The sequence below is a fragment of the Microtus pennsylvanicus genome, chromosome 7 (assembly GCF_037038515.1).
Source record: "Microtus pennsylvanicus isolate mMicPen1 chromosome 7, mMicPen1.hap1, whole genome shotgun sequence".
NCBI lineage: Eukaryota > Metazoa > Chordata > Mammalia > Rodentia > Cricetidae > Microtus > Microtus pennsylvanicus.
In genome coordinates, this window is record NC_134585.1 from 88,913,386 (window position 1) to 88,937,480 (window position 24,095).

The 24,095-nt window shown below is 44.4% G+C and overlaps 1 protein-coding gene, 1 long non-coding RNA gene and 2 other non-coding genes across 4 annotated transcripts; 1 reads left to right on the plus strand and 3 right to left on the minus strand.

Moving 5' to 3' along the window:
• The first annotated feature begins 1,696 nt into the window (after positions 1-1,696).
• LOC142854030 (disks large homolog 5-like) lies at positions 1,697-17,056 on the plus strand. Its single transcript, XM_075979167.1, has 6 exons — positions 1,697-2,024; positions 11,000-11,159; positions 12,706-12,837; positions 13,391-13,574; positions 15,991-16,106; positions 16,954-17,056. The coding sequence occupies exons 2-6, from the start codon at positions 11,053-11,055 to the stop codon at positions 17,054-17,056; spliced, it is 642 nt and encodes a 213-aa protein (XP_075835282.1). The 5' UTR covers positions 1,697-2,024; positions 11,000-11,052.
• Positions 3,989-8,857, minus strand: LOC142853830 (uncharacterized). Its single transcript, XR_012911266.1, has 3 exons — positions 8,346-8,857; positions 4,890-5,168; positions 3,989-4,582 (listed from the first exon to the last, which is right to left on the minus strand). It is a non-coding gene; the product is annotated as an uncharacterized LOC142853830 (long non-coding RNA).
• Positions 17,057-20,561: 3,505 nt separating the features above from the next.
• Trnap-ggg (transfer RNA proline (anticodon GGG)) lies at positions 20,562-20,633 on the minus strand. The gene has a single exon. It is a non-coding gene; the product is annotated as a tRNA-Pro (tRNA).
• A 1,710-nt stretch (positions 20,634-22,343) lies between these two features.
• LOC142855210 (U1 spliceosomal RNA) lies at positions 22,344-22,507 on the minus strand. Its single transcript, XR_012911473.1, has one exon. It is a non-coding gene; the product is annotated as a U1 spliceosomal RNA (small nuclear RNA).
• Between the last annotated feature and the right edge of the window lie 1,588 nt (positions 22,508-24,095).

The window sequence follows — 24,095 nt, forward strand, 5'->3', positions numbered from 1 at the left end:
TGACCTTTAGGCTTCGGGTGAATTGTCCTCTCACTAAAGTTATTTGCCAACTGGTGTTTTCACTGTTTGCCAATTAGGTGTAGAGAGATATTTTATAACCCCTTTCTTTACAATAGTATGAAAATGATACATATTCAGGAGAAAACTATGCTACAAATTTTGATCTTTCTTAGACTAGTGATGGTGGGGAAATCCTGGTGAAAGATTGGGTCACAACTCCCCATCTGCCGCATGATCATCAGGTGAGCAATATTGTCTTGCCAGTGTATCCTAGACACTGTGTTTTGACACCCTGACATGTATACAATATGTATACAAATGCCCAGTACACAGAACTGTCTTCAACAAACTGCATAAGATAATTCGTGCTTTATAAAATGGGCATTTATTAGGTAATTCTGTCCAACTTCAGGACAGTGTGCTTTGAGCATGATTAAAATAGGCTACACTGGGAAGCTCGGCTACATTAAATACATTTCCCACTTACAATACTTTCAATATATGATGGGTTCATCAGGATGTGATACCATTGCAAGTAAAGAATATATGTATATATGTATATATATATATATATCCATTATCCCTTGTTTTGCATTTTCAAATGTACTTTAAGTCTTGCTTAATTTTTTCCCTTTGACATAGTTAATCATCTCTCTCCAATTTCCTTAAAAGGATACTATAAGAAGAATCAGTCTTATCTTCCTATCACCATGCCTTACAGGTGGATGCACAGTGAATGTTTACTGATTTAATAGGACAATAACTTATAGCAATGAATCAAGGATGCTCTTGTTTGGCTCAATAATAATGAGCATGCACAAGCATCAAAAGACTGTTTCCTTAAACTCCTCTCAACAAGATGCTAATAAAGACTACTGCTACTGTATATTTGCATTCCTAACAACTAACCTAAAGTTATATTTAAGTCTAAATCACATCTTTTAAGGACTTTCCTATATTTTTATAACCTTCCAAACGTCTCCTTAAGAGAATTCCCTGACGCTGGCGTCACTCACCTTGTAAGAACTCAAGTGGAAGAGCAAATGTAACAGAAGAAAGAGAGCAAGCTTCATGCTGGAGGTGCGCCGGCCGTCTCCACAAAGACTCATGTTCATTCCACAGGCTCCCCTGAAATTTAATTTTTAACCTCTGAAAAAATATTTAAAAAAGGAAAAGCCTCCTAAAGAGCTTTGTATTTTTGAACTCTTAGCGGATTTGGCTAACATCCAGAGTTTTACCGTAACTGAAACAAAAAAACAGCTTTTGCAGTAATTATCTGAGGCAGGCGACCAATAGGAAGTGTTTGGACCAGGGGAGACTGGTTGCTCCATTTTGGCCCAGACAATGCCCTGTTTCTGCTTTCCACAGAGCACGGAAAGTACCGTGGAAGCGACTTTTCTTTTCTTTTCTGTCATTTGGCAAATAAGATTACATTTTTTGCCTTAAGTGGAGGGAAGATCTGTGGCAGCGGAAATGCTGCCGGTCTGTGTTCTTTAGGGGAAGATATGAGACAATTTCGGGTGCTAGACCCCCATCAGGCATCAGTACCCATGGAAGAAAGAAGCAGGGGAGAACAGGAGGAGAAACGGGACATGTGTATGGGTTCAACAAGGCGTGGTCTGCATATGGGGTGCTCTGCAGAACTGTGAGAAAAGCGTGTACTGTGTACTGTTACACCCCACCTTGTTCAGTCACCAGCTGCGCTGCTCAGGGACGCCTTGCCCTTTGGTAAAGCAGTTCTCTTTAGCCGAGGAAGACACTGAAGGATTCTGCAGGTTCTTGTGTAGTGATATTCTGTTCGTATTTTAACAAATAAAGCTTGCCTGAAGAGCAGAAGGCAGAGCTAAGACACTAGAGGCCAGGCAGTGATGGCACACACCTTTAATCCCAGCACTAGGGAGGTGGAGACAGGTGTGATGTTGTTGGGCAGAGAGAAGAATATAAGTCGGAGGTTTGGTGGCGAGCATTGCCGTCTACAGTCACGCTGAAGACAGATCGCCCCCATTGTTTGAGCCTTGGTAGAGGTAAGAACTCTCTCGTGGCTTGGCTGCTTTGCTTTTTTGATCTTCAGCTTGAACTCCATTGCCTGTCTCTGGGTTTTTCCTAGTCATGCTGCATTCTTGTCATCGGGGGTTTCCTGGCACACTGCACAGGCAGCTGTCAGTTTTTCCCTGAAGGGCGTATCCGGGGCCTCAGCTGTGTCCTCTGGTCCCCTGCTGGTACCTTTTGAACTCCTTCCGAATCTATTCCAGAAGCAGTTCTTCCAGAATTCCCATGGACCTCTTCTTCCTGACAGAAACCTCACAAGAGGGCGTTATGGGGAAAACTTCCCTCACTCGGACATCATGGCTAATGTTGAGCCCACAGTTAATGCTTCTTTGCTGTCTCCTCTTTATTGATTCCTTATTCCCTTCCCTCTGAGCTTGACCTCTGTGGTTTCAGTGGCTTACCTGATGGAATGACCCACAGCCTCTTCCAGGAATGGGCTAAAGTCCTGACTTCCATGCTCAGCTCAAAGTTGCTATGTTTGTCCCTGTACTGTCAAAACAGGCATTCCAGCAGTCACGCACACGAGACACTCCTCCCACCCACACCCTGTCCTGCTGTGATAATATGAGCTCTGCTTCTGCTGGGCCAATTACCCCATCAACACCCAGGCTTCCCTTCTTTCTTCCTGGTTTCTAGACACAGAGTCCAATGTGCGCTGTAGAAGTTAGCTCAATTCGGGGAATAACCAGGCTAGTTAAAAGATAAAATGTGTTTTTATTTATTATAAGGGGAAAACTCACAAGACAGGAACGAGAAGTCCAAGCTCAGCTGTGCTGTGAGGGAACCACACAGAGAGAGGGCACCTGGGCCATGCACTGTTTTTCTCCTGGTCCCAGAAAGCACACCCTAACTTGGTACCACCTCTTAAAGATAATTGGTTGGCAAAGATTCCCCGTCACCTCCCCCTTTTGTCTAAATAAGAGCAATACAAAACTATATACAATAGGAACAGATATCAAGTATAAAATTACAACCAACAATGTTAAGCAAGGAACACATGAAAAATGTGAATAGATATTCTATTCCAAGAGTCTAAGTATTGCATTGGAAATAGGCTTGGCTAAACCATAATTGGATGGTAACCATGACTATCTAATCTTCAACCCCATCGAAAGCCTGAGAAGGGAGATAATATTACTTGAGTAGGCAGGAAGTGCAATCAAGCAGCTTCCAAAGTGAGCAGTATATTTCAGAGACAATTGGCTACCTGAGCAATCACCCAAAGTCTCATTTGCAATGTTAAAGCAACCAACTTTGGCTAAGGCCTAGTGTAACTGACAGACCATTTTTCAGAACTGTCTTACCCTGTCTTGGCAGGGTTTGGCAGTCCTTTTCTTTGTGTCCTGCTTATCCAGCAGATACCATGTACTTTGTCAGTGGCTGAGGCATGGGCAGTTCCTTGCCCAAAAGCTAATTGTGCCAAGAAGAAAACAAACTCAGAGTGGAGTGTCTTTGGTGCTCAACATTCTCTTGGGCATAGATTGGTGCTGTCAGGAGCAATCATGTCTCTTAGGGTTCAAAAGAACCCTAAATTATTTGAATGCCATGTTCTGTTACAGATCTTTGAAGTGGTTGAAGATTACCTATCTAGGCAGAATACAATCTCTATGTATCTAAGGAACCTAATTATTCTAACTACGTGTATAACAAACATGAACAACTATTGACCTATAATATTTAATACCTATATAATTTAAGATTAAGACTTCATGTCAAAATATTAAATAATCTGTAAACAAATGTGCAACAAATGAGGACAATGATCTTAAAATGTAAGCAATATATAAGTATCTTGATCAGAGGTAAGAATAATATATAATGCAATGTGAAAATATACCCTAAAACTTGTATCAATATACAAAATGTCCTAAAGAGAGATAGAAACATGCATGTATACTATCTGACAGAATAACTTTGCATAGGTGTACAAATATTGTAAACAGAAATAACAAATATAATTTGAACTTGTATCAATATACAAAAAAGTATACCAATGTAAATTATCCATAAATAATAGCTCACAAGTATTCGCTCTGTTACCCACTATTATTGTTAGTGAATAAGTTCACACTAAATTATCTATTATCCCATTCAACTTTCCCCTCTTTTATTCTTTTGAGCCTACATAGCTTCCACCCTAACCCTCTACCTTAGACAAGTAATAGTCAACAACCCCTTAAACAGTATCCCCAGCCCTGAGAACAAACTTTGTTGGGAGAGGGGACGTCGTCTTCTAGAATTGCTTCCAATTGTCATGGGAGTGATGTTCTTTTTAGAGGATTTTGTAAAAGTAAAATGATGGTTAAGTTTCAAGATTACTGTCTAGTATAATGATTTCTGAGTCATTAATAGGGCTTTTTACAAAGTTCTTATTTGGAGTTCTGGCCAGAACGCCATGAGAAGGTGCATCATTTCAGCAGCTGGTATTCAAAAAACAGTCTTGTAGTAGCGCTGTCGGCATCATGATGATATCTCAACCAGATGGAATTGTTGCTGTGGGGCTCCATCTTCTTACTGGAAACTTCAAAGATTACTGCAGGAAAAGCGTCTTTAGTAAACTCTATTGTTCATTGTGAAAAACTTAAACATCATTCATATAAACATACATTCAATGAAGAATACAATATAGACAAAATAGACATAGAGAAAGTAAAATTTTTCCTAAAATCTTCCTTCTGTCCCATACCAGATGGCTCCTGACATAAGACAGGAACTCTGAATGTTCCTTTTAACAACACACTTGGATTTAGAGAAGGACAGAGCCATTGTCCAACTCCAAATCCAGCTCTATATATTCAAATATATATATGTATGTATGTATATGTATATGTTTTGATCACCTGTCCTCATAAGTCATATTCCTTTTTCTTGATAATCCTTATTGGATAGTTATTTTTCCTTCTGTCAGCATCCAAACATCCAGGGTCTCTTGAATTTTTGAAGATATGTATTTTCCTGTAAAGACAAGAGCAGAACCCTGCCCCAACCCTATATGATTTCCTTACCACCTATATGGTTGTTACCACTGCAGATGATCCATCATTTCTCTTTCTCAAGAGGTTTCTCTTTTTCAAAGCAAATCTTTACTAATTTTGATGGTTTTCATAGTTTTTCTTCTCCTGTGGAAACAAGGGAGAAACCTTTTCCCCAACGTAGCACATCTCCCAGTTTCCATTGTGAGGTCAACACTGCCTTGAAATATACTGATTGATTCAATTCAGAAGGTTTTTTTCCCATTATCTCTGCTGCCATTGTTCCTTTCTCATTAGTGTTAAGAAAATTCAAGGTTAATAAAGCATTATGCAATTTATTTCTGGGGGTATTTTCCATCCCTTTCTGTTTGTTTAGCATATCTTATATAATTCAATTTGACCTTTCCATAACTGACTGACCTGTAGGATTATTTAGCATATAAGTAATATGAATTATATTATAATAAGCAAAAAATGTTTCATTTTCTTAGATATATACGCTGTACCATTGTCTGTCTTTATTTGTGCAGGAATACCCATGATGGCCATAACTTCTAATAAGTGTGTAATTACCGAATCAGCCTTTTCTGAGCTCAAGGCAGTTGCCCATTGAAAACCTGAATACGCGTCTATGGTGTGGTGCACATATTTTAATTTTCCAAATTCCATAAAGTGGAACACATCTATCTGCCAGATCTCATTGCTTTGAGTACCCTTTGGGTTTCTCCCTGCAGGCAACGGTGTTTACTTATAGAAGAGCAAATAGGACATCTCTTTATAATCTCCTTAGCTTGTTGCCAATGTAATAGAAAACTTTCTTTAAACCGTTGCTATTGACATGATGTTTGTCATGACATTCTGAGGCCTGCAATATGCTTCCAATCAGTAATTGATCAATTTCTGCATTACCTTGTGCTAGGGGACCTGGCAGACCCATATGAGATGGATGTGTGTTATGTATATAGGACAAAGCCTATTCCTGATTTTTCATGTATATGAATGGATAATGAAGTCAATTCTGTATCATCTGGTATAAATTCAGTGGTTTCAATATGCAAGGCAACTCTTTCTGCATATTATGAATCAGTAACTATATTGAGAGGTTCTTTAAAATCCCTTAGCACCATAAGAATAGCATATAATTCTGCCTTCTGGACAGAATTATAAGTGCTTTGTTTCACCTTACTTAATTCTTCTTATTTGTAACCTGCATTCCCTGATTTATTTGCATCTGTATAAAATGTACAGGCTCCGGTTATTGGTGCATCACATGCAATTCTGGCAAGAATCCAAGAAGTTCTCTTTATAAGGTTAAGTCTATCGATTTTGGGATAATTGCTATTAATTTCTCCCAAAATATTAACACAAACTCTTTGCTATGATTCATTGCCTTCCCATAACATTTTTAATTCATCAGTAGTGAAAGGCACTATAATCTCTGCTGGGACTCTACCTGCTAGTTGATGAATGCTCAATTTACCTTTTATAATTAATTCAGAGACTTTTTCCATATAAGTTTTTAATTTTTTACTTGATTTCTGTGGTAAAAAGATCCATTCTAAGGTAATATCATTCCTCTGCATTAAAATTCCTGTGGGAGAAATTCTGGAAGGCAATATGACTAGAATACAATTAAGATTTGGATTCACCCTATCCACATGTGCCTCCTATAATTTCTCCTCAACAATCATCAATTCCTTTTCTGCTTCAGCTGTTAATTCTCTGGGACTATTTATGTCTTTGTCACCATCTAAGGTTTTGTTTAATGAATTACTAGATCAGGTATTATCCCAACAGCTGGTCGTAGACTGGAAATATCTCCTAACAATCTTTGAAAGTCATTTAGAGTCCACAACTGGTCTCTCCTAATTTGTGCCTTTTGTGTTCTAATCTTCTGTAAACCTATTCTGTAACCTAGGTAATTAACAGAATCTCCTCTCTGAATCTTTTCAGGAGCAATTTGTATTCACCATTTAGGTAAAACTTTCTTTACTTTTTTAAACATTCTTTCTAAAGTATCTACATTTGAATCAGATAATAAAATGTCATCCATGTAATGGTAGATTATAGACTTAGGGAATTGCTTACATATTATTTTCAGTGACTGACTATGCATACCAAGATGGTCTCAAACTTACAGGGAGCCTCTTTGCTCTGTCTTCTGAGCGCTAGGATTACAGGTATCTGCTATCCCTTCTGGCTCAAGAGTATCCTTACTGTACCCCCGGTGAAAGTACTTTTGGGGACCAGGACCTCTCTCAAACTCCAGAGAGTCTACAGTAGTAAGAACAGGAAGCATTGAATACCCAGCTGATCACTGAGTGATGGGAAGCATGGTCATTCCTACCTATATCCCTTGGATGTTACCAGACACAGGTTTTCTTTCTACTTGAAACACAATGTTAAATAAGAGGCCATCATCAAATGCAGAAGATAGCAACAGTTTTCTCAGTAAGCTATTAACCCGAACCTCAGCTCTGCAGTCAGCAGGCCCTCTAATGCTACTGTCTGTTGTGGGTGTGGTATGTGATCAGAGGGATACACAAGCGTAGGGCCGATTCGTGTAGCTCTTTTGCTGTCACAAGAATACCCTTGCCAGACAGGTTCTTATGTGGACTCTCTTGCTGGAAGATGTGAATACTCTGAGGTTCTTTGACTCATGCTACTAACTAGGCCCATAGACCCAAGAGGCACACCCATTTCTCAAACACATCTTCTGTGGTGATAATATATATGTGACAATATATATATATTATATAATATATATCGATAAATATTGATATTACATATCAATATATATCGACATATTATAGATACATGATAATATATGACTCCTGTCTCTAGGTCAGATGTAGCAGGATCAGATGTAGTCAGCAGCTGAGTTGGTACTTGGTCTCTTTGATGAAGTGTTCCAACTTGTGGACACAGTATTAGACCTGTCACTACTGGGTTGAGCATTTGTTGATGGCAGTGGGTAAATAACCCATAGGTAACTACCATCCCTGGTTCCAAGGCCACAGCTGTGGTTTGCTCATCATGCCAACATTGGACTGACTGATGGCTGAGTCTGGGTGATATCAAACTGTCATAAAAACAATAATGTTTTTTTCTCTTGGGGTGCTTTCTCGTAGATGCTGCTGTGTAAAACAAGAGACTTGAAGGCTTCATTCCATTGGCTTTTGTACACCCACATGCTTCTACCCCAGATTTCTTTCATGATGAATCTTTATGTTTTACTCTAGAGAAGAAAGATGGTTAGGCAAACAGTGTAAATAATTCGGTATGTAAAATAATGTGTATCATATGACGTCAGCAGTCTCCCACCTGGACATTCTACTGTATCCTGGAGAGCCTGGAATTCTGTGATGTCACCAGTGTTGTGGCAACGCCAACTGCCCTTGAGGCATTCGTTCAGTGCCTGTGTGGTTCACCCACAGCCATGCTGACACGACTGAACAGGCTGCTTGGGAGACAGGATGGAGAGCGCAGGGAGGCCAGAGAGAGGCACGGGGAAGATGGCCTTCAGTCTCCGAGTCACACATCAAGAAATAAATGGTTCCGGAGAAAGAACAGTGAGTCCTGGGCAGGGGACAGAGAGATTCCTGAAGAGGAAGGCTTAAGTTGATCCTTTCAGGAGTGGGACTCAGGAGGTGGGAGTCTTCTCTGCTTTTCTGAGTTACTAAAGAGCAGATCCAGAGTCGAGGATTTCTGATGATGTGTTTGGCAGAGAGCCAGGGATGGTCAAGGCTTCAACTGCTGTGCTGGGGGCCCTCTGCTTTCCCTCTGTCTGTGTGAGGGAAGCACAGAAGGATCACCGAGGTTCCAGTTCCAGCCCTGCCCTTCACCGTCACTGGATTTCTTTGCTTCTGTGTCACTAAAAACAGGGAGAGTAAAGTCCCCCGGACAAAGCAGTAGGTTCTCACATTTTACATCACAACCCCTTGCAGGGCAGGAGCCACCAATTATTGCTGCATGTCAGTGACCCCTAAGGTTTCTGAATTCCTCTCCTCTCGCTAGCCAATCATCTCTCCTCTAACCAGAGTGCAGGAATGGGCTATCACTCTTCCTGGAAGTGTTTGTTCCTGGTGTCTGGGGGCTCCCCTGGGGATGCCCAGGCCTTAGGTATATTCAGCCTCACCTATGAACAGTTGATCATGCCTTTGCTAACACTGTGAGGTCTGGAAAGTATTCTTCTGAAGCTTTCGATCAATTTTCCATTATTACCCATGTGATTTATTATTGTTCTGAAAGGACACCCCCAATCCCTCACCGCCCCATACAATGTTTCAGTCCCATGGGTCTTCTCAGATGTGCTTGTCCACTGTATGGATCTGATCTTCCTTCCCCATCATCCTGGGCTAATGTCTTAGCATCCTTTATTTCTCATCTTATTGATTAGTCGTCTTAGGGATGGCAAGAGCCATTCCTGGGAAGTCTCTGGAAAGTAAATCTTGTCCTCCACCCAGGATGAGCTTGTGAATTAGAATGAACTAGATTCTAATAATCGGGGAGACCTCTGGATTGAAAGGAAGAGGTGCTGAAGAGCTTTGGCTGTGACTCAGGGAAGGCTCCTGGAAAGGGTAGCTTGGATTTTTGTGAATTGGGAAAAAGCTATCTATCAGATAGGTGATGATTCCAAAATGTTCAGTCTCTTGTCTGAACATTCTGTTGTATCCTGGAGAGCGCTTGGCATCTTCCATGGCAACACCAGTGTGGTGGCAATGCCAACTGCCCTAGAGGCATTTATTGTTTATACGGTTCACCAAGAGATATGTACAAGACTAAGTACACCAACTGGAAGAGCGATCTCTGGTTTTCTAAGAAGAAGGTGAGACTCAAATGGGACCTTCTAGAAATGGGGTTTGGTAGGTGGGACCATCTGAAGCAATGGGCCTATGCTTCTTCTCTGGGTTCCTAAAGAGCAGACCACAATTGGAGGATTTCTGCCAAGAGTTAGGAATGGTCAAGGCTGCGGCCATTGTGCTGGGAGCTCCTTACTATAATTCTGAGTGGGAAAGAATGCAGCAGGAGACAGTGTCACTGTGAGTCGTCAAGGTTGGGTGTTCCTGCACTTTCTCCTCAATGGATATCTGTAGGTTTCATGGGTATCTGATGTGAATATCAGGAAGGGAAACTCCCCATCCCTGCACTCAGGTCTAAGACATTCGGTTGCTTTTTAGTCTTGGACACAAGTTAGCTGGTCTGGGAGGTGAAATTCACGAGGGCATCAGGACCTTCCTGCATCTCATCAGACAGGAGCTGACATTTTGAAACCAGCATGACTGGGCTAGCCTGTACCTCCTAGGGTCAGTGGGGCTGCAGTAGGGACTGATGTGTTGTGGGATATTTTACTCTTTTGGCTTTCTTGGGGGACCCACTACCAAGATCCCAAATAAATCACACACAGAGGCTTTATATACTTACCTTGGGATGTTTCTTGTCAGCTTTTCTTGACTTAAATTATCCCGACTACCTTTTGCCTCTGGGATTTTATCTCTCTTTTCTGTAAATCTCACTTTCGCTCTTACTCCATAGCTGTTGAGTGAGTTAGTAGCTGGCTCCTTGAGTCCTCCCGTCTTCTTCTTGGGCTCCTCCTTATTCTCCTCTCAGAGTTCACCTTCTGTTTACACACTCTGCCTGCTAGTCCCACCTATCCCTGCTCCTGTCTCGCTATTGGCTGAACATCTCTTTATTTTAGACAGGCACAGTAACACACCTTCACAGAGTTAAACAAATGCAGCATAAACAAAAGTCACACAGCTGAAAATAACATTTCTAAATATTAATGGAAATATCTAGCAATGGTGATTGGGGAAGGAGACATGGCTTATGGGTCCCAATTTGAGGACAGTTGTTCTGTTCTTTGGGGGTCTTTATGCATTCCCTCTTCCTTAGGCCTCTTTTTGGGACTCAACATAATCTCTCACGGCCCCATACCATCTAACTGGACAAATTCACTGATGCTTTTCTACCTACAGGGAGTGCTGGAAAAACATCAACCTCAACCTCCGTCACTGAGCAGGAGCAGGAGATGAACAAGGTCGATGAACTGACCCTTCAGCTCCAGATGATGACCAATGAGAGGAATGAACTTCGTGCAATCCTGGCCAATTATACCAACAATGATTTGAACAACAGGTAGTCATTATGTCCAGTTCTCTGGTGACTGTCTTGACCCTCCTGTGTCCACCCCTCATTCCTCATGTCACTTGAGGCTGCACCTCCAAAGTGTCCTCCTGGCCAAACTACTTTTCCCATGTGCATCTGAGAGGCAGAACTGAAGCCTGGGCAGGAGTGAGATGGGGACACAGGCTGCTCTGCCTCCACTTACTGAAAAGCAGAGCCTGCGGCCTGAGTCACATTCTGTGGATGGGGCAGTAGTGTGTGAGCTCACAACGTGCATTTCAAAGAGGCCTGGATAGGTGTTGGCTTGTGGGAGATGCTGGGGCTGAGTTCATGGGGAGTCTTTGTTTTTGACTGGGTGATTTCTTGCTGGTTGCTCGGAGAGCAGGGCCTGGTCCACTAGGTCCATCTCAGTGTGTTATTGGGAGGCCTGCAGCTCATCTGGGAAGCCATCTGCTCTTGTTTCTTGTACTCTGAGATAACGCCACCTACCTGCCTATTTCTGACATCCTAATTCTGTATGGGTTTATGTGGGTGAAGGCTAAGAGGCCCAAACATTGCCAATATGGCAGTGACAGGTTTTGCCTTTTTCACTTCCCTCTCCCTTGATAAAACATTTCATTGCATTCCTAAAATTAGTCCCCAGGGCTCATTCCTTCGTTGGCCACTGACTCATTCCTGAAGACAAACACCGAGGTCCAGAAATCAAAATTCAATATTTGGCTGTTCTGGCTTACCTGTCCAATCAGGTCTCACCAACTCATCCTAGCACAGACTTCCCCTTATCTCATTAAAACCCACGGCTGGAAGAAAAAAAAAAAACCATTGCTTGCCTTCAGCCCTTGCCTGATTCAGAGGCAGCTCCCTCCCCCCCCCCCCCATTCAATGATTGCTCCTCTGAGTCACTAAATCTTCTTTGTGCTGTGATGTCTGAGTGTGTTCTGTACTGTCTCTGAGGGGTTCCCTTATAGTGTGTGTTTGTGTGTGTGTCCGTCCAGAAGCTGTGAATCAGAGATTGGTAGTAGGGCCGATGATTTGTTTGACTCAGAGTTTCAGGTGATATAAGTGCTGAGGCCAGAGAGTCCCACTTTGAGCATCCCTGCCCTCATTCTTCGAGGTTGCCTTGGTGACTGAATGGAATTAACCTGGGGAGTTTATAAAGTCATTGTACTGTATGGTTTCCTCTATGGAAATCCTGATTATGAGTTCTGGGCATCCCTGTGAAAACAGGAACACAGAATAAACATTTTTTTTCTGAAGACAGGAGACATGTCATTACAGGTTTCATGTAGGCCCAGACCTGTGGCACAGACTCCTGGGACATCTTAAAAAGAGCTAGTTTGTTCCTCCAGGCCTACTAAAGAAGCTCATGTAGCCCTGTCTGTCTCTTGACGCTCTGCCTTTCTGCCACTGGGGCAGCTTAGCAAGTCTAAGAAACATCAACAGGTCCTAGTACCTAGGATTCAGGATGTGACATCCAGTGGACTAGGATAATTCAAGACACAGCCGTAATTCCTGTGTTCATGGGGTTCTTTGTTCCTGGGCCCATGCTCTACCATAGGCTGAAATCTGAGCTTGAGGAGCTGAAAATGGATCATCAGAAAGAGATGTCAGAGCTGGAGAAATTCCACAAGGAAATTAGAGAGAGCTCATACAAGTCCAAGGAGCTGACTGAGAAGATCAACTCCTACCGGTGAGTGTCTGATTGGATGGGACCCCTGTACTTCGGAAGGATAGCTTCTTTCCCCACTTTGCCTTTGAACCAAAGTGAGGGCTGTGGTTCTAGCTTGTTTACCTTGTACTTGTCCTCCCAGACTGATTTCTCCCAAGTGCAAGGAGTTCCCAGAGCCCCTCCCAACATGATCTTGTCAGCTTCCAGAGCTTCTAGATAGAAAACATGGTTTGCACCATGAATGGTCTCTGGGACTATGACAGGGGCTTACATAGCCTGTTGCTATGGGACACAGATGTGGAATGTATTCACCTTGGGTCCTCTGTCCTCCCTCAGACCATGTTTGCTCTATACCTGATGATGGTCTCCCAATACCATGATCAGTGTAGGACCGGTGTGTGTTGGGGGTGCAGAGTTCTTAGAGGTGCATCACCTGGGGGACACTGGCCTGGCTAATGTGGTCCGCAGTCTGGTGCTATCTGAGGACATGGGACCTTGCAGGGAAGGTGGTATTAGTAGGTAGGAGTGGCAGATGGAGGTGGACTGGAGCTCATCATTGCTTGTGATGGTTAAGCACCCTCCACAGCCGGCTTCTGGGGGAATGGACACTGATGAAGGAAAAAGTGGGCATGTTGAACGAAGACAAGAGAAAGCTGAAAGCAGAGCAGATTTCCCTGCAAGAGTCCTGTGAGGAGACAAGGAGGCTCTGTGAGGAGGCCCATAAGAAGATCTATAACCTCTGGAGCAAGCAGCAGCAGGTAAGCTGAGGCAGCAGGAGCAAGCTGCCCACCTATCTAATCGCACACACACACATACGTACACCATCATGTAACCGTCCACTCAGTTACCCAGCTGACCACCTCCATTCCGTCTAATCGTTCATATCTGGGATCCTTCACAAGTCTCTCTGGGGAGTAACCTCTTGGAACACACAACCTGACTGGAAAACAAATCATCCTGCTCTGGTAGAAGCTGCAGTCCATTGAGGGAGATTAGTAAATCACATTTCACACACCTACATGTCAGTACGGTAGGAAGGGTTCTATGCTGGGAGCCACATAGGGAGAATCACAGAGCTTTGAGTGAGTGTGTGAGTGAGGACAAGGGGCTGGGGATCATTTGCTTGCTAGAACAGAATATTTCTGTTCCGCTTAAGCTACCAGGCCAGAGCTCTTTGGATCTCCCATCTCCACACAGGTAGAGCTTCCATCTTTTTCTGCCTCATCATCTTATTGCTAAATGATTCTTTTGGTAAGAAAGAGAAAGGACTTGGTGTTTTCTCTCAACTTTTACACATTTTCACTATTTTGGAATTAATGTGTTTTATAATACAAAAATTCAAACCCCAGAGCTTTCTTGAAAACAAAAAGTGGACTTCTTTCCTTTCACCGAACTGAGGTAACCTCCCAGGAAATGTCTGGTTTGTCTCGTTGGCTTCACAACACAGAACCTGACAGGAAAGACCAGTTGAGGATGTGTGTCCTTCTCTGCTCTGGGTGAAAGGTGACTGTCCACTAACGACTTTCCTGCATCCTGTTTTGTTCTTCTTTTCATCATTGCCTGCTACCATTTTTCTTTCACCTTTGTCTAATCTTGGTTCAGTTGGCTTTGTCCTTGGATCTTGGCCTGGATTTTATTCTTTAAGAAATTCTGAACAAGCCAGGCGGTGGTGGCACACGCCTTTAATCCCAGCACTCGGGAGGCAGAGGCAGGCGGATCTCTGTGAGTTCGAGACCAGCCTGGTCTACAAGAGCTAGTTCCAGGACAGGCTCCAAAACCACAGAGAAACCCTGTCTTGAAAAACCAAAAAAAAAAAAAAAATTCTGAACTTAAATAAATAAATAAATAAATAAATAAATAAATAAATAAATGAAATTCTGAACTGCAGAGGTGTCTCCCTCCAGCAGAAGTCCCATAGCCATGCTGGGCTGTGAGAACAGGCTGTCTTAGTGCGGCCCACTTAGGCTCATCATAATCTAAAGCACTCACTGCATGTTGTGTCTACAGCGCTCAGAAGCTGCTTTCATTCCCAGCTTCTTTACACTGAGTTAAAGTTGGCCTGATGAACATTGGCAGAAATGAGGACCTCCCCCGTCATTGCTATGTTGTAATATGGTGTAGCCCTGGGAGAAGCTATGTATAATTTTTCAGAAACTTGGATTGCAGTCTCAAGATGACCCTGTGATCCCAGAATGAGAAGGAAGTGTCCACAGAGAATCTAGGGGACACCTGGGTTATAGAAACATTCCTCAGAGCACCGCCAAACCAGAAAATATTCAAATGCCCATCATTGATGAGTAAAAATTCAGTGAAATCAGGCCCTTCCATGGAATACTGTTAAGCAGGAAATAATACATGCACTTATTTGGCCATGAGTCAGTCAGCCTTCAGTTACTTAGAGAAATCCCTGACATAATCATCTTACTAGACGGAAAGGTTTATTTGACTCCTGGTTGTAGAGATTTTCTGGTTTTCTGAACTCATTCCTTGAACTCATTAGGCCAAAATTGAGGTAACCTGTGGTTCAGAGAGTTCCTTTTGGAGGAAGCTGCCCCCCTTGGAGTCACTGGGAAGCACTGAGTGAGAGCAGGGGGCTGGTCCACCACCAGGTAGTGGTCCTGTACCACAGAACTAAGCCTTTATTGTACAGTCTGGAAAACTTGCTATGCAAGCATGGCTAACTGGGTGAAGGAACCCTGGCATCCACCATTTTGTGGCTTGGGTTTCTAAGGCAAGCACTTCATTGACTGCTCTGTCCACTGTGTTCTTCTCCCAGGGACCAGACGTGCATGTAGTGCATAGACACACAGGCAGGCAAAACACCCACACATACAAAGTAGAAATAAAATGAAAACTTACCAAAACAGAGACAGAGTTCACAATTCTCACCACATCACCCCATCCCTGTGCCTGGGTTAGGATAAAGGTGGAGAGGGTGTGGGCTAATGAGAGTTAACTCTCTTCTCTATACGATCCCAGGTGATCTCTTCCTCCATTAGTGTTAGCTAGGAACTACACATGTGGATGCAATGCAGTGTGCTTGTATGTGTGCATCCATGTACTTCTGTGTGTTCAGGAGTGTGTGTGTTTGTGTGTGTCTGTGTGCATGCATGCACACATGTTTACGTGGGTGCAGACAACCCTGTCCTAAGAACACAATTTTCTAATGATTAGGAACAACAAAGACTGGAGAAACATCTTCATTCCCTACTGAAGCCGAGAAAACTGGTTACCCAGCAAAAGGACTCAGCAGGAAAGCTGCAGCATCACTTCACGGAGTCCCAGACGAGGTAGGAGCACGGACTGGCAGAAGATGGAGCCTAGTGGATCCCCTGTACCTGGATCTCTGTCCTCTTTGGGTTTTATTCATTTGGCAAGGCTCCCAGCCACAGCCAGGGAAAGAATACCTCAGAGTATCGAGTTGGCTAATACCAGGAACTTTTGTCCAAGAAACAATATGTTTGGTTATTGGTCTTTTGAGGATCGTGTCCCCTTCTTGTGAGAAGCAGGAGGTCAATTGTGAGGGACAATGTGTCCTCTGCCACTTTATTTTCCTTCAGGAATGTCACATTGAGAGAGAAGTTTCTAGTCTGTGGCTGATTTGAATGCAGCCCACTCCTGCTGGTTGCTGGCTCTCTGCAGGGTTCATCAGTTTCCTGTGAGAAGATTTACTCTGGCCATAAACAGATTATGAGCTGACAAATTAACCCCATGCAGGTTCTGAGCTGTAGGAATAATCAGAGCCTTCTCTGCAATGTTGTGTAGGCTCCACTAGAGGGCAGACATGGAGTTTTACAGGTTGTTCACATTGACCTGGTATCCAATCATGGCCCGGATTATCTTTCCTGAACTGTGACTCAGACATTGACATTTCTCCAAATTAATGTTTTTGGGGCTGTTGGGAAAATATACTCTTTTTTTTCTAGTCAGCACAGTGTATTTTCCAGTTCAACTTTTAGCAGTTTTTAAAAGTTGAGAAAACATCCAGCACAGGGTCTTTGTGACCCTTTTCCCTTGGGGGAAACAGGGAATGAGCTCAGCTAAAAGGTGACGCTGGATTGTGTAGCTAGTGGGGGCTCAAAAGCTGGCATGGCAGGGCCCCACCAGGCCTCCGTCCTAGCTGTCCATCTCCTCTAGATCTGAACATCTCCAGCATGAACTGGAAGAGACCACAGCCCAGGAGGAGAGGCTCCTGCAGATGGAGCTGCTGCAGCAGGAACACTATGTGCCAGGCAAGTGAGCCACCATGGAGCCCCATTCCCACCAACCTGGATATTCATGGTGTGGGTTTTCTTCCTTGACTTTATTTTACTAAAGTTGAATAGGTCCTGATTTTTTTTCTTGCCTATGCCCCAGAGAGACAGTTTCTATGTCTGATTTCCACTTCTTCTCTGACAGCACCTCTTAAGAGAACTGAGAAGGCAGGAGGAAGCCAGAGATGCCTTGAAGGCATGACATTCTACTCTCCAGGATCCACGCCTCCTCTGAAAAAGCCACATCCTTTCTGCTGTGAATTCAGCATTGAGGAAAACATCAACCTACCATCAGAGGATCCAGCCACAATCTGATCCACCTCTGTTGGCTCACATCCAGAGAAAAGACTACATCATAAATAAGCTTGAGATTCAGAGGACACCCCATGAATTACACAGAAACCTAACATCCATCACCTAGTGGCCCTGGTGTGGGTAAAACAACATGGAGGGAGTTATGTGGGTGAACAAGAGTTAATCTGTCAGCTACTGTCAAGGGCTTTGGCAAGCTGACTCCATATGTGATGTGGAATCTGACAAGGAAGACTCTGTCACACTGCTATCCAGACAGACCACACCCAAAGCCTAAGATTCTCTCTCTAGTGCAGAGCTGACGCTGACCCCATATCACGCACAAGTGTTGGTGATGATAATTCCCTACAGAGACTAATCCACTTCCTCTTGTCTCATGGTATTGATTTCCTTTTACTTAAAGAAAATTCCAAAGGAAAGTGGGAATTTTGCTTAATTTTGTTTGGTTGGTTGTTTTTGTTATGTTTTAGATTGTTTGGGTTTGGTTTATATATTGGGATATCTGCATTAGTTTTTTTGGTTTTCTTCATCTTAGTGTAAGGTTTTGTTATCTTTTGTTATTTGTTTTGTTCTTTCCATTGTTTTAATAGTTTGTTAAGGTTACACACTGTCTATAATGACCGCTGTCTTAAAGCCCCCATTGAATAAATGAATGCTTTATGAATAAAAAGCAATTTCCAACTTCCCACTCTTAAGACTCTTCTTTAGTCAGGCGAGCTGTCACACTCCTGTAAACCCACAACTCACAGGCATGGATCTGTATCAGCAAGTTCCAGGCCACTTGGGCTGCACAATGATTTCCCAGCCATGGGCTACACAGGCAGATGGCACCTTGGATATGGATACGGATGGCAGGCATGGCCTGCTCCATGTATACCCCGCAGTCTACAGAGAAACTAGACATATCGCATCCTCGGGGTCATATATTCAGCGTCAGTAGAATGTGGTACACACACTGTACAACACGTTCATGACATCATCATGCAGAGAAAACTAAAGGAAAACACAATTAACTGTAGCCGAGGGTTTTCTGTGTTCTGCGCTGTCCGATTGATGCTTATAATTACTCTGAGGCTTAATATTAATTATAATTGTTGGCAAATGACTCAGGCTTATTACTAGCTAGTTCTTACATTTAAATGGACCCATTTCTATTAATCTGTGCATTGCCACATGGCTGTGATTTACCACTAATTCTCTGGCATCCCACTCCTCCAGTGGCTGGCTACATGGCATCTCCTAGACTCTGTCTTCCTTCTCTCTGTATCTCTGTTTGGATTTCCTGCGTATCTATAATCTGCTTGACCCTTGGCCAAATCAGCTTCTTTATTAAGCAATGGCAGTAATACATATTCACAGCATACAGAGGGGCGTCCGACATCACACAACTACATTGTTCCTGGCCTCTCGGGAAATGAGAACATTCAACAAAAGAGTGTACAAAAAATAAGGAAATGCAAAGCAGTCTTTCTCTGGTTTTCTTGAAACATGAGTGATATGCAAAAATGATAACCGCCCAGCAGAAATAATGTCCTCCAATACATGTTGGGTCATTTTGTGGTGCTTTTATTTCTGTTGTGGGTGTTTTGCCACTACATACATGCAATTCCCAAAGTAGCCAGATGAGGGCAGTGGATGTCACCCGGCATGCACGTTAAAGACGTTTATTTGCTGTCATGTGTGTCTTCTTAGACAGCCAAAAGAGCTCTTAATGCATGAGCCACCTCTCCAATCCCTGCTCTTAACTTTCTCCTCCCAGTCATATGTGCTCTGCTAATAGATTGGATCACCGCAACCAAAGACAGAAGTTTCTTGAGACCTGTAGGGACAGGTCTATGAAGTAGGCATGTTAATTGTCTTAGGCTGCCACACATCCATGCAGGGCTCACATAGGTTCCGGACCCAGCCCCAGCATCACTGACTGTCAGACTGGAACGGATTTTCTTCACCTCTCATCTAGGATGACAGTGCAGGTTAGGACTGTCTAATGAAATGCAGAATTTGAGAAGACCCTGCTGGGGGTAGAGGTGGGGTAAGGAACCCCTCTTGATAGTCTAACTAAGCAATATTTGGAGGAGCCTTATGACTAGCTGGAGTAAAAGGAGCCTGTGGAGAGTGTTTCTGTGCAAGACTAGAAAAAGGGAGAGAGATGGTAGATAAACGATAGATAGATAGATGGATGGATGGATGGATGGATGGATAGATAGATAGATAGACAGACAGACAGACAGACAGACAGACAGACAGACAGACAGACAGACAGATAGATAGCAGATAGCCCAGAGACCTAGGGAAAAACCTTTTTTTTTAGACCAGTAGTGTTGGTTTTACCCTAGGTCTCTGGGCTATCTGCTACTGGCCTATCTACTATCTATCTGTCTATCATCTACTCTGGTTCTTGGTTACCCAAGCAAGTGCTGGGTGTGGGTTCCTTCTTGTGGAGTGGGCCTGAAGTCAAATCAGACACCGGTTGACTATTCCCACACGTTCTGTGCCACCATTGTCTTTCATATTTTGTAGGCAGGACATTTTGTAGGTCAAAGGTTTTGTGACTGGATTGGTTGGCGTCTGCTTTTCTCTTTCAATAGCCCACAGAGTACCTTCCCTCAGCCAAGAGACTAGAAAGTAGGGATGCAGGCTTCCTGTATGACCCAGCTTGACTTCCCCATGTTCCATGTGTGGATGTTACCTCAGCAATGGAACCCACTTGCAGTTTTTGGAATTGAATGCAGCCCAGTCCTACCACTGGAATGAAGCCTGGTGAAGGAGATGGCCAGTTGAGACTCCATTACTAGGAGCCATCACTAGTAATGGGGAGGGCAGAACATAGAAAACAAGCTTTCCCACTAATGTGTTATTACTAAGACAAAATACCAGATAGGAACATTTAGAGTGAGCCTGCATCAAAACCAGGGGTAGCGGTGTTGCTCAAAGATGGTGCTTACTATGCCCTGGTCTCAGGGTGATTGACAATGAAGGCGATTTTGTGTTTCCACCTGAGACAGCGTGATCGACAGTGAAGACTCCAAACTGCAAACTGTAATAATAGTGTTTGAGTTCCTCCATGTCAGCAGGACTTGAACTATGGAGACTGGGAGACTGGAGTCTGTGTCAAGATATTAGCTAGGCATGGGGACACGGGGCCAAGAAAGCAGCACACCAGACGGGAAGGACGATAATTGCCGTGACTCGGATTCGAACCGAGGTTACTGCAGCCCCAATGCAGAGTACTAACCACTATACGATCACAGCGAGCCACACCGAGTGATGTGCTCTATAGCGGATGCTCACCCAAGCCTCAGTCAAGCTCAGCCCGGCGCGGATCGGCCTGTACTGCAGAAATGATTCCTCTAAAGTCGCTGGGTTGGGAGCGGCTCCGAGTGCACGCGTCCGTGCCTCGGTTGGGTGGTGAGGGCAGTCGCTAACTGAAGTCTGTGGATTGATACCACTCCTGCAGGTGTAGTATTTCCCCCAAGCACGTGACAGCCTTTCATTGCCCTCCTCTCCGTGGTGGCTGGGCCACCTGGGGAGGGGGCGAACTAGAGGTCCAAAGCCTTCCCTAGACGCCGCCCACCGGCAGAGACCAAAACCTTCACCGCCAGTCCCCAGACTCCATACCAAACACAGCCGGGCCTGCCCGTTTCTGTGATTTATTTTGGTTTTTCCACATCCCATGGTTTTCGAAATAAATCGGTTCCAGGGTTTTGTGATTACGAATTAGGCTGTGGTCGCCTAATTCATATGCATATGAATTGTCATATGCATATCTTTAGCCATTGGTGGAAAGTTTACCTATTTTATTAAAATCTGGCCCGTTTCCTGTGCTTTGGTGACTTGTTGTCCATAATTTTCCTTCCCACTCCCCAAAAAATTAGCTTTGTTGTTTTTCCTGCCAGAGGCCAGGCCATAAAGAGACAGCATGTGACAGGTAAGGAAGGTCCTAAGTAGGTGAGCTGGGTTTTTCGTGGGCTTCGGGAATTTCTGAGAAGGATGTAGGGATGTGCACTTTCCAGTTGCCAAGTTAGCACACAAGTGGCTGCAAATTTGGAAAAGTTAGACGCCCAAAAGTTGTAATTCCTGGGTGGCTTTGAACCACCAATCTTGTGATCAACACTAGAACCCACTAACCGACTGTGCCACAGCCACAGTTCATAAGGCTCTGCCGCGTCTCCTATGTGATTTCGGCTTCACTGCGGCGGCCACACCTGGGTGGCCCACCTTGCGGGGGCCGAGCATCCGCGTGTCCCAATGCCGCTTCCCGAGCTCACGCGAACGTTATGGACCCGGCGCCTCCGGGACGCTGGGACCCCGCAGCTACCCGGGTGTCAGGGCCGCGGGGATTCCACGCTGGCGGACTCACCGTCCAGGCTCCCAATAGGATTTAACGAAGGAGACCAAGTGAGCTTAGGGTCCGATCCTTTGCAAACCTGGAGCACGGGCACGCGAGCATCTGGTCACCCCAGGTGTGTGCTGGAGCCTCGGCGCGGCCGCGCGTGGGAAAGGCCAGTGCGTTGCCAGCGCTCAGGCGGTACAGACGGGTAGGAAGAGGGACTTGACCTGGAGTAGAGAGGGACGAGGGTGGATGCGACTAGGGACGAGGGTGGATGCGACTGTGACCACACACCGCAGGGATCTGAGGCGGAGCCGGGTGGAACCCAGGACGTCTCCGCGAGAATGGTGACTATGAAGAGACTGGAGCTTATGTTTAGGGATATATAAAACCACGAGGGGCGTTTCGTTTTGTTTTTAATTAACCAGAAGAATTGCTTCTTAGCAATGGTTGATGTCTTTCAGCTAGAGGTGTGCGGAGTCAAGGAAGGTGTTAACTACCAGGCCAAAATCTAAGATAAGAAAAGATCACTTAAGGCAAAATCAGCCACCTAGACACATACTAAGGGACATAAAAGGAGACTGTAAGGAGAAAGAAACAATAGCTACCTCTCTTTTTAAAACGAAAATAAGAGGGGGAGAGCGCGAACGCATTCCCCCACTAGCAAAAATTATGCAGTCGAGTTTCCCGCATTTGGGGAAATCGCAGGGGTCAACACACCCCAAGTGCAATGGGTAAGCCTCGCCCTGGGAAAACCACCTACGTGATCATGGCATCTTCCCTGCCTGGTAAATATGTATTTCTTACCCGCAGCCCCCACTCAGCCCCACCGGCCCTGCACTCTGAACTCACGGTCACTTCTCCGCTTTTTCCAGGATCGCCCCGGATGCGCACACTCGATTCATGCTCCCCGCTGCCACCAGCAGACCCGCGCTCTCTTCCACGCCGCCCGCGTAGAAACCCCTCGCATTTCCGCAGAGGTTGCGGATGCAGCAGCCCCTGCGCGACCCTCATCTGCATAGACCACGCCCCCAACTGACACCCAGAGGTGACACTACACCCATCTCCTTCGCCCCGTTGGCTTGGTGAACTTTCTTGCTGGATGGAGTGTTGCAGGACCAGAGACAAATCATTTTGTATTATCTCCCACCCCAAATAGCCTATGGCTGCTCACCGCCGTGGCCTAACTGCCTTGTGGCTGGTTTTGGTGCCTAGCAACAGACCCCTGTCTTCTGCCAATACGAAGTCAGAGAAGCCAGGCAGCAAGAGAGCCAGCCCTACAGCAGAGGTCTCCAGCTTCGGTCGAACCTGCCTACCTCATGTCTCCACCACTGCAATTTACAAGACTCTTTTTTTAAAAAAAAATATTTATTTATTTTGTATACAATATTCTGTCGGTGTGTATGTCTGCAAGTCAGAAGAGAGCACCAGACCTCATTACAGATGGTTGTGAGCCACCATGTGGTTGCCGGGAATTGAACTCAGGACCTTTGGAAGAGCAGGCAATGATCTTAACCACTGAGCCATCTCTCCAGCCCTTTACAAGACTCTTGATGTATGGTTTTCTCTGTTCTCTTCTACAGAAACACCATGAGACTGACGCTATATCGGGACATGGTATTTGGGATGATCCGAGTCTGTGTTTCTGGTCCAGGGGACCCACTCTGCCCTCTCTGGACCTCCTCAGGCTCCTACATATGTGTCTTGAACACATACAATCAGAAACAAATGCCCATACAAAAAAATAAGTACTCTCTTTTCTGTGTTGTGTATGTGGGGGAGTGGCAGGTGTGTCTGAGCCATGGCTGGCATGCGAGCAATGCATGGAGGCCAGCGAACAATGTTTCTGGCAGTCGGATCTCTTTCTGCTGTGCCTGATCTGTGGAATCTGACTTTTGACAGATTTTATAAGAGGCAGTGATAGTTTTTAAGAACTCTAAGTCCTCGGGGTTGGGTTGGAGGTGAGCCTTGACAAAATGAGACAGAGCCTGACTATTAGGATGAAAGAGCTGATGTAGGTCGGACAAAATTTGCGTAGTATCAGGGGGTGATTGTGAGAATGTGGGTGTACCCCCTGTGGTGATTGAGGTAAGTCTAGGCCCTGGAGGGCTGCTGCCCTGGCTGCTTGGTCAGCTCGTTTTTTTCCTGGAAGGAGCTGTCAGTCTGATGAGACTGGCAGTGATAGTATATTCCTATAGTATATTCCTATAGTACATTCCTATGGTACATTCCTATGGTACATTCCTATGGTACATTCCTATGGTACATTCCTATGGTATATTCCTATAGTATATTCCTATAGTATATTCCTATGGTATATTCCTATGGTATATTCCTATAGTATATTCCTATAGTATATTCCTATAGTTTGGGGGAGATGAGAG